This window comes from Loxodonta africana, chromosome 22 (assembly GCF_030014295.1).
Source record: "Loxodonta africana isolate mLoxAfr1 chromosome 22, mLoxAfr1.hap2, whole genome shotgun sequence".
Lineage (NCBI taxonomy): Eukaryota > Metazoa > Chordata > Mammalia > Proboscidea > Elephantidae > Loxodonta > Loxodonta africana.
The window spans coordinates 40,143,716-40,154,126 of NC_087363.1; the positions used below are offsets into that span (position 1 = coordinate 40,143,716).

The window sequence follows — 10,411 nt, forward strand, 5'->3', positions numbered from 1 at the left end:
CAAAGATTAGACAGGCCCATAAAACAAAATGAGACTAAAGGGGTACAACAATCCAGGAGCAAGGAGGAGAAGGCAGGAGAGGACAGGAAAGCTGGTAATAGGGAACCCAAGGTCGAGAAGGGGAGTGCTGACATGTCGTGGGGTTGTTAACCAATGTCATAAAACAATATGTGTACTAACTATTTAATGAGAAACTAGTTTGCTCTGTAAACCTTCATCTAAAGTACAATAAAAAAAAATTATTCAAGGCTCAGTTCAAATCTCACTTCTTCGGTGAAACTTTCCCTTCCCACTCTAACCCACATCCATCTCTTATTCTTTTAAACCTCTACAGTAGTTCCCATTTGGATTGCTATTGTAAAGATTAAATGTGATTTGTAAAGGCCTAAGTACATCTGGTACATAGCAGTTATTGAATAATGGATAGTAGTTGGGGTGTGGCTACTACTTTAGCACTAATCACATATCTTTTAATTCAGCACATTTTGAATTTACTGTGCACATGAATCACCTGAAGATTTGTTCAAATGCAAATTAGGATTCAATAGATGTGAGATGGACCCGAGATTCTATATTTCTAACAAGCTCACAGATCCACTAGTGCAAATGACTAATGCGCTCAGTTGCTAACCTAAAGGCTGGAGGTTCAAGTCTACCTAAAGCACCTCAGAACAAAGGCCTGGCTATCTAAAAAAAAAAAAAAAAAAACTACTTCCAAAAAATCAGCCATTGAAAACCCTAAGGAACCCAGTTCTACTCTGACACATGTGGGGTTGCCATGAGTTGAAACTGACTGGACAGCAACTGGTCTTTTTTTTTAAACAAGCTCCTGGTTGATGCTAACGCTGCTGAATCAGGGACCATACTTTGAATACAAGGGGCTAGTTTTTAGTAAACTTAAAAAAAAAAAAATCTTATCTACCCACCTGGACAGTAAGCTCCTAGAAAGCAGGTACTATGTCTCGTATTTCTTGGCATACCTACCCTACACAGAGAACGTGCTCAATAAACATCTGTTGACTTAGCATACCCGCAGTCTCTAGATAATCAAGAGTGCTTGTGCTATGCTGATTTTCAAATTAAACACAGATGCGCTAGATCAAAGAGCTCACCTGGCCACTGGAATCAGAAACGCATGAATCTCACGTGTCCCTGGAATGGAGGCAAAAGCAGCTCTGAGAAAAGAAAAATTACCTCTTCACCAGTTAAAATACACAGAAGAAAAAAACAACACACACGAATGGATGCCTGTTCCTTGCTCAGGCAGGAAGATCATTAAAGTTCAGTCTTAACTGCGCTTCAGACTTAGGAATGAACCTTAAAAGGAGACATAAAAAACACTAGTAACAATTATTAATAATGTATATGAGCTTGATTTCATTTTTTAGTGGCACAGATATATTTTTCAATGATTCTTGAGTGTGCAATTAATCTAAAGATCTCAGGCAAACCATGAAAACACATTTTGAGCTAGAATGGGACAGAGACAGACAAAAAGAACAGTCCTCAATTTTTCTATCAATCTAATCAGGTCTCCCCCACCCCCCCCAAAAAAAATAACAACCAGTTGCTGTTGAGTGGACTCCCCATGTGTGTGAGAGTAGAATTGTGCTCTATAGAGCTTTCAAAGGCTGCTTTATTGGGGAGTAGATTGCCAGGCCTTTCTTCCCAGGCACGTGTGGGTGGACTCAAACTGCCAACCTTTCAGCTAGCAGCCCGGCACCTGACCATCTGTGCCACCCAGGGACTTCCATTCCATTGCCCACAATTACACTGATGGAAGTTCAAAGTAATCTGCTGTGTATTAAGACTGCTCCGAGAGGCCGCCTATTTTAAGCCCTTCTTTTAAATCGCCAATTATTTAAATACCTGTTAAAATCCTCCTTAATAATAGCATTCTATAATTCAGATGGGACCAACATTCTTAAATTCTACTGGGTGGCTACACTCTGCTTTTCTATTTAAGCACCAGGAAAATAATGTTGGGCATACATGACACCTGTTCCTTGAATACTATCTAGGTTGCTTAAGCTATGAGTCAAATTAATCTAAAATCAGTCTTTACAGCAAAAAGCACCCTTTTAAGTTACTATACTTGTCATAAGCAGGCACCTGCTCCTTAACTCACAGAGACCTTTCAATAATAAAACTGTTCATCAATATTTAACTGAGATTTTTTTTTTTAACAAATCTGAGACACATGTTAGAAGAACACAAACTCTGCAATTCTGGGAACTGCTATTAAGGACAGAAACACAGAACTGCTGTCAGGCACTAGACTCAAACTGGGTTTCATTAAATCAATGTTATTACTTCAGAGAAAATCAGAAAACAGTTGAAAGTCAGCCCACAGAAAAAGCAGCTTGTACTACTTCCATGAGAAGCTAAGTCTAAAAAAAAAGGCAAATTCTCTGGTCCACGCAGACAGTCTTCCTAGAGAATACTACTCTCCAAAGGGTTTCCAAGCTCACACCACTGAGGCATTCAGAACCAAACACAAGTCTGCAGCAATCTCATAGTACCCATACAAATGCGTATCTACCTAGCTGTGGCTTCAGGTAAGTGGTCATTAGACCCAAAACAAACAAACACCTTTAACAGGATAGGCGGTCAGGACAAGGTGCAGGAGGGTCAGATTCTTGCATGGAAAAATGACGCACCAATCTCATTTCCATTTCTCTCTTTTCCTGGCCTTTCTTCAAGATTCAACTTTTGTGAAGCCCTCCCCAATAACCCTGATTCTCACTAATTACTCTGTTTATTGAATGTCTGAAACAATGTCTCAACCAATAATTTAAGATTCCTTTTGTTAACTGTTTCATGTATCCTGCTTGTCTCCTAAATTTGAGTGTGAGCTCTTCTTAAAGCCCTCACACTGCCTAGCACTTATAAAGAGCTTACTGTTAATATTTCTAATAATGATAATAGAAGGGCAATATAACACAGTGGAGTGGCAATAGCGGAGTCAGAGGGGCCTAAATTCAAATCCTGGTTCTGTCATTGGCTGGCCTGTCTAACTGTGAGCACATTACTTACCTTTTCTAAACCTCAGTTTCCTGGTGAGAATTCAGTGAGATATTATGCTCCTAGAACACTGTTTGGCCGTAACGGACGTCCTTTAAAGTTTAGTTACCTTCCCTTCCTCTTTAATCCTTTTGTGCCCAGTGGTTGTGTATCCCGACCATGAACTTTTTCAGCCTCTGGGGCTTATTGGGAAGCTGTTGTACCACTGAGAGTGTGTGCTACCACAAGACAGGGGCTTTTATGGCTGTTTGAAACCAAAGAAACGGGTGTGTGCTGCAAATTACTGTTTTTACAGGGTATTTATTATATGAGGTGTCTGGTTTTTTGGTAGGAAAAATAGAAATTTTTGGAAAATTTTTATTTGTTACACACATGTACCAGTAGACTCTGGTGGGGACTCTGGGGTAGAATTAATAGTATATCATATGCCTCCTTGTGGGAGGGGGCAATGAAAAAAAAAATCCCTATCACCTACCAAAAATTCAGACACACGCAATGATTCAGCATACTTCCATTAATGAAAACACATGGCATCAACAAAAAACTCAAAGCAGAAAATAACTGGATCATGAAACTGTTCATAAGTACTTGTTGATCTGAACTGAGTGAGAATAATTGTCCTGGGGGGCTGCCAATGGCCAACTTTTATTTGTGTCTTTGTCATTTCCTGGCAAAAGGTCCCTTTTGATTTTCTACTTTCTGTCTTGAAGAGAAAAGGCCAAACACACAAGTCTCCCAAATGACTGTTCAGAATGGTCACATCAGCGGCCAGCAGGAGGGCATCTCCACTGCATGTATGTACATCTCACTTCCATCACACCCACACCAGCCCGCCCTCCCTCTCTCCCATCTCCCAATGAGAGAATGACAGAGAGAGAAGCAGTTAAGCAGCCAAAAGAGGAAATGGAAATAAACATCTCTGTGGTCCCTCTGTGCCTCCCTCTTGGGAGGGGGCGCTCAGGTTCAGTCTCCAACCTCAAACCCTGTGAGAAAGGGGGAAGAAAAAAAAAAAAAACTCTTCCCCATATTCCTGAAGAAAAAGCAACCCAGATTCCTCACCTGTCATTTCTTCAAGCTGTCTGTCCCTTCACCAGTCAATTCCACCACCACCACCCACCCAAACCATCCCCTGGGGCAACTTCTGCTGCATAAAATACATCCTCTTTTAATTCATTTGTCTTCCTGGGACCTCATTCGTGCTTCCAACAACTAGAGGTAACATTTCCCCCCATCCTTCACCATTTTAAGTTGGAAAAATGCTACGCTTCCCTTTAAAAAAAAAGGAAAAACAATTTCTTGAAGTTCCCCGTTTACTGCACTCAGGTAGATTTCTTTTTCTATTTGTGTCCCTCTCATGATCCAGAATATTTTTTAACCTCAGTCTTCATCTTTTCAGCTGAAATAAGCCACCATCATTTCCAACCCTCCCCCCACACACACATCCAAAAACAAACAAATGCACAAACCCCTTCCTGCTGCATAAAATACAAACACGCTCTGGGGGAACAAGCCCAAGTACCCCTGGGCCGCCACCTGTCACCTTATCAACCTTGCTGTCGGCCTTCTGAGGTCCGGGTTAAAATACACCATCACTTTCCCCTCAAAAAAATACCCAGGTCCGTTCCCACTCCGTGCCCCCTAAAGTAGGACCTTTCTTATCGGCCTGAAACGCCCCTTCGGGACCATTTTCACCTCCGTTTTTGGATGTCTAAGCTGAAAAGTGTGAAACCCCTCCCCCCCAAAAGAAACTCTTATTTAAGAGCCGTCTCTGTTGCATAAAGTAGCTCCTCCTCTGATTTCTCTTGGGGGCTTGAGCCAACTGACGAAGTGCTTTAGCTCGGGTTCCCCTTTGCAGCCAAGCGGGGTCACCCCCAGTGCACACGCGTTGCCCCCCACCTCGTCCCCCCCGCGGGACAGCGCGGGGCCCCTTTTTGGGGGGGCCTTAACCCCTCCCCGGAGCCCCGCGACCGCTCCTCCTCGCGAGCCCCGCAGCCCGGCGGCCGGCACCCACCAGTCGGCGTGCGGCTCGTCGACGACCAGCAGCACCTTGGCCTTCCGGGCGGCGGCGGGCGCGGGCGCCTCCACCAGGCCCGCCGAGGCGGCCGTCTGCTTCACGGCTTGGGACAGCGAGCTGAAGAAGCTGCTGCCCACCGACGGCGCCGCGGCGGGCTGGGGCGCGGGCTGCGGCGCGGGCGGCGGCCTCCGCTCGGGGCCGGGCGACGCGGCCGGGGCTGCCGACGAGGCCGGGGCGGCGCCCGAGCCGGGGGGCGGCGGCGGCGGCGGCTGCTGGGGCTCGGGCCGCTGCAGGTCGGTCATGTAGCCATTGGGCAGGTTGGCGATGAAGCTGCTGTCCGACAGCCGGCGCCGCAGGAAGTTCATCATCTGGCCGGAGGGGCTGGGGCGCGCGGGGCGGCGGGCCGGCGGCGCGGGCGGAGGGCGGACGAGGGGCGGGGGGCGAGACCCAGGCGGCACCCGAGGCGACTGAGGTGCGGCCCGCGCGGCGCGAGCCCGGCAGACCCCGCGGCGCGAGCCCAGCAGACAGCCGCCGCGGACTGGGCCAGCGAGCCGGGCGGCGCGGCGCTTCGGCGCGAGGGGGCGGGCGGCCGGGGGCGGGGCCGGGGCGGGGCCTCGGGTAGCCCCGCCCCGCGCCGCAGAGCCGGCCCCGCCCCGACCTGCCGCTGGCGCGCGGAGCGCCTCGCCGGGAGCCCTTCTGCCACCTGTGTGCGTGTAGGGAGGGCGTAAGAGCCGTACTTGTCCCCGAAGGGAGGGAAAGGGGGCCCAGAGTCCCTACCACCTTTTTGGATGGGAGAAAAGAGCCATGTCTCCCTTGCCCCGAGATGGAAGCGAAGGGAACCTTTCCCACCCCCTTTGGAGGGAAGAGAGGCGTCAGCTTCTCTGCCCTGAGGTGAGGAAGAAAAGAGCCATCTCCCTCACACACACACACACACACCCCACACACACACACCCCACACACACCGTATATAAAGAAAAAAAAAGAACTGCCTCCTTCCCCAATGCTGGGGAGAAAGGTGCCGTCTCCCCAACCCCAGGTGAAACAGAAAGGAATAATCCGCCCCCCTCCTCCATACACACACACCCCGTGGTGAGAAGAAAAAAAACTACCCTTTTCTCAATGCTGGGGAGAAAAGGAGACATCTCCCCTACTCCAAGGTGACAGAGGCAAGTTACCCCCTCCCATCCGCGTAGGGATGGAAAGGGCTATTTCTTCCACTTTGGATGGGGGAAAACGGATCCAGAGGATTCTCTCCACCCTGCTTTGGAAGGGGGCGTGGGGTGCATTTCCAGTGCCTGCACTTTATGCATGGCTCATCTGACAGCTCGTACTCCTCTCCCCCTCCTCATTAACCAGAGAAAGGAGAGCACGGGTAAGGCTGCTGCCGCCCCTGTCCCCCGCCCCGCGCAGGAGCCCCCGGTGGGATATCTAAGACTCCCCAGCCCTCCAGTGTTTGCTTTGTTGACATACCTTGCCATCCTATGTAGTACCAGGAAGGCCATTTCTTCAAAATTTTTCTGTTAGTTTTCCCAGGTCATTCACTGGTCGCAGCTGCCTCAGCCTCCATGAAGACTTCTCTGATAGTCTTCCCATGTGTACTCACTAAATCTTGTGTGACCCCTGAACCTTCGTTTTCACCTCTCATGAGATACGCTTATTACCTCCGTTGTATTGGAGCAGGATATGGCAGATATACTTTGTAGTCAGGCTGCCCTGGGTAATGTGTGACCTTGGGCAAATTGCCCCTCTGAGCCTTTTTTTCCTCAGCTCACAAAAGGGGACAAATAACACTTTTCAAAGTTATTACACGGATTTAATGTATGTAAAGCACCTGGTACACAGTAGGTATGACAGTAGTGGTGACTGAATTCTTATTCTTATTTGAATTGGTTTTCGGGAAGTATTTACTGGGCTGAATGGAATCAATGAGGGGCTTGTCACTAATATTGGCAGGCAGATCATGCTCCCTGCGTCACAGCTGGCACTCAGTTGGGGGCCTGGAGATACACAATCCAGCTCTGAGCCAGAGACCCAGTGGTGTCAGAGAGGCCTCTACCCAACTATACTAATGCAGTAGTCTTCCCATCTGCCATGTGCCAGGCACACTGGTAAGAACTGGGAAGACTGAAATGCATGAAAAGTGGTCCCTACCTGCAGGAAGCTCACAATCTATGTGAACTGGGGGATTAAGAGGGCAAGGAGAGACAGAGAAACAATGATTCACAATAGGATGTATAATACAGTTGGGCAAGGTAGTTTAAGAACACCAAGAAAGGAGTGATCATTCTGCCTGTGAGGGTTAGGAAAGGCTTCTCAGAGGAGATGACATTTGAGATGGGTCTTGAGGCAGCTGTAGGAGTTTACCAGCAGAGAAGGGGGAAACACTCAGACAGAGAAGACATGGAGGTACACAAGTTGATGACTCCTCTAGTAAGCCTTCCCTCAACTCTCCAGACTGGGCTAAGTGTTTCATATCCTGTGAGTGACTTCGCCATAGCCCCAAAGAAATTATAATAAAATATTCTGGCAACTCTTTTCTTTCCCTCACTAGGATGTAAGCTTTTCAAAGATAGGCCAACACCAAGCACAGTGCCTGGCACATAGTAAGGACTCAGTTATTTGAGAACTGAACTGTACTCTTAACCAATTCAATTCTTGTGTCTATTGGAGAAAAAAAGCTGACACATCATTAATAATATGCATTAATTTAATATCTTGCCCTTCCTAGGAGTGTTTTTAAGATGATCAAAGGAATCTTATCCAAAGACATGATTCTCTAATGGTGGGATTTCAGACACTGCATAACTTCAATTTTTTTTTTGATAGAGGGTGTCTTAGGCTGAGTTCTCTAGAGAAGCAAAACCAGTAAAGCATATAAATATATATACCCATACCCAGTGCCCTCGAGTCGATTTCGACTCATAGCGACCCTATAGGACAGAGTAGAACTGCCCCATAGAGTTTCCAAGGAGCGCCTGGTGGATTCAAACTGCCGACCCTTTGGTTAGCAGCCGTAGCACTCAACCATTTCTTTGATATAAATCTATAAATATATACATAAGGAGAGATTTATATCAAGGAAATGGCTCACACAGTTGTAGAGGCTGCAGAGTACCAAGTCTGTGAGTCAGACTGGAGGCTTCACCAGGCTCACAGGCTGTGGAGATTGATGAATCCTAAGACTGGCAGGCAAGACAGCAGCTCAAGTCCCAAGAACCAGAAGTCAAACAAACAGGAGCCAGCTGCAAGACTCAGAGCGAGCAAAAGCCCCCTAGCCTTGCCAGAAAGCTCACCTATATTGGATGCCGGCCACACCCCCAAGGAAACTCCCTTTCAACAGATTGGCTACTCATAGCTGATCCCATATGGACGTGATCACATTATATCAAATCTCATCATAGAGGTGATCACATCATTAGATGACTGCCAAACTACACCGTAACCACCAAACCATTGAGAATCATGGCCCAGCCAAGCTGACATACAAACTTAATGATCACAGTGCGTTTTCACTTTTTTATGTTTCACTAAATAATTCCCCTTAACCATTAAGCTTATAGTGTATGTATAATAGAAAAAATCAGCCAATCAATAATGCCTAATATGTGCTAGGCATTAAGCTAGGTACTGAAGGCTACTGAGGATTCACGAATGAATAAGACCCAAATTCTGCCCTTAAGAAGACAGCTCATAAACAAGTGAACACATAACTAGCAACATACAACTAGAGCATTCTGTGAGTGATCAGAAAGTGGAGCAGACAGTGAGTATTGAAGCAACCAGAGGAACAGGAGATCTCTGGAGTAGGAGATTTCACAGTGGAGGTAGGGATTAGGTCTTATAAAATGGATGAACTGCAGACAGGCAGGAAAGAGTGGAGAAGGCAACCAAGACAGGCGAGGTGGCAAGAGAAAGTCAGGGAGGCTGGACTGTGGAAGTTGTAAGAATGTGTAGATCTACTCCTTAAAGAAAAAGACCTTCTCTGTGTTGTTTACACTATATTTCCTAAGCCTTGGAATAAATAGCACCTGGCATGTAGTATGTACTCAAACATTTGTTGGGGAGGCTCTGAGAGGTTGTACTTGTGTATATGTATATGTATATGTGTATGTGTATGTATATGTTTATGGATAGTCTTGTGTCTATCCAGCTTAGATTTTTTTCAAGCACCTCAAGGTGAGGGATTCTGTCTTCTGCTTCTCTCAGGAAAAATCCACAAAGCCTGACATAACATCCAACACACAGCAAGTGCCCCAATCTTGGGATCAGGATCAGGATGTTCCCAGAGAGCTTCTTTAGATTCCTCATTGAAACCATAGACACCCACGTGACCATTAAAAATGTTTATCAAATATTCCATTAAATTATTCGGTTATTCTCTAGTAGGTTTTAATAATAATATTATTATTATGGAAGAACAGACTATATTGTCTAATAATTGGGCACGGGTGATCATTAATCAGTTGTATATGATCAGAAGTCTTTCATTAGTTGGTACAACCGTAAATCATATCTGCTTAAACAAATATCCTCCATGTTCCAGTGAGTCTTCACCAAGAAGTGTCTTTGCAGCAGGCAAAGATGTTTTATTATAAATGGACTAGAGTTGTAGTCAGCTACAATGAAAATCTTTCCCTTTTTCTTACCTGTAGATCCAGATTCCAAATTCAGGGAGAATATTATAGCAGTATTGGCCAATGCACCTCACGTGCAGCCACCAGCTGTCTGTCAGGGGAGTCTTGTATGTTGTTATGATGCTGAACAGCTTTCAATAGAGCTTCCAAACTAAGATGGACAAGGAAGAAAGCCCTGACAATCTTCTGAAAAAATCAGCCAATGAAAATCTGATGGATAATAGTGGTCTGATCTGCCAGTCATGGCAATCATAGGGGATGGCCCAACCAAGAACCAGACAGCATTTCACTCCGTTGTCCATGAGGTCACCATAAGTTGGGGGCTGACTCAGCGGCAGCTAACAACATCAGTCTATTTTATGTCCCGCCATTTCCCTGGAATTGAAGGAGAAACAGGATTTGGATCCAGGAAGTTCTACAAAATATAGAATTCTGGAGCAGTCAGGGCCTTTTCTGCCTATCACTCTGAGGTCAACCAGCCATTCTCCTGTCTCCAGGTGAAAGGCACTTCTCCCAGAGCAATCAGTGGAGGGGTCTCCCCTCACTTTCTCCATCACTCAGCCACCGCCTCAGCCAACTGTCAGAATCTCGGGAGTCCCTTCTAGTTCTGGCAGCCCAGGACTCTTTGAGGTTCTTCTTGCGTTTTCTTCATCTTTCCACTGAACTGTAAACACAAGTAAACATCTGGAGACTGCAGATGAAAGAATCCTGCTAAAATCAGGAACTAATTTAAATGCTT

The 10,411-nt window shown here is 46.3% G+C and overlaps 1 protein-coding gene across 1 annotated transcript in view; it reads right to left on the reverse strand.

Annotated features, from left to right (window-relative positions):
• SYN2 (synapsin II) overlaps nucleotides 1-5,403 on the reverse strand; it is a 199,306-nt gene extending 193,903 nt beyond the window's left edge. Inside the window, exon 1 of the mRNA XM_023547903.2 lies at nucleotides 5,036-5,403. Coding sequence (XP_023403671.2) covers nucleotides 5,036-5,403 — 368 coding nt within the window. The remainder of the gene's footprint in view (nucleotides 1-5,035) is intronic.
• Between the last annotated feature and the right edge of the window lie 5,008 nt (nucleotides 5,404-10,411).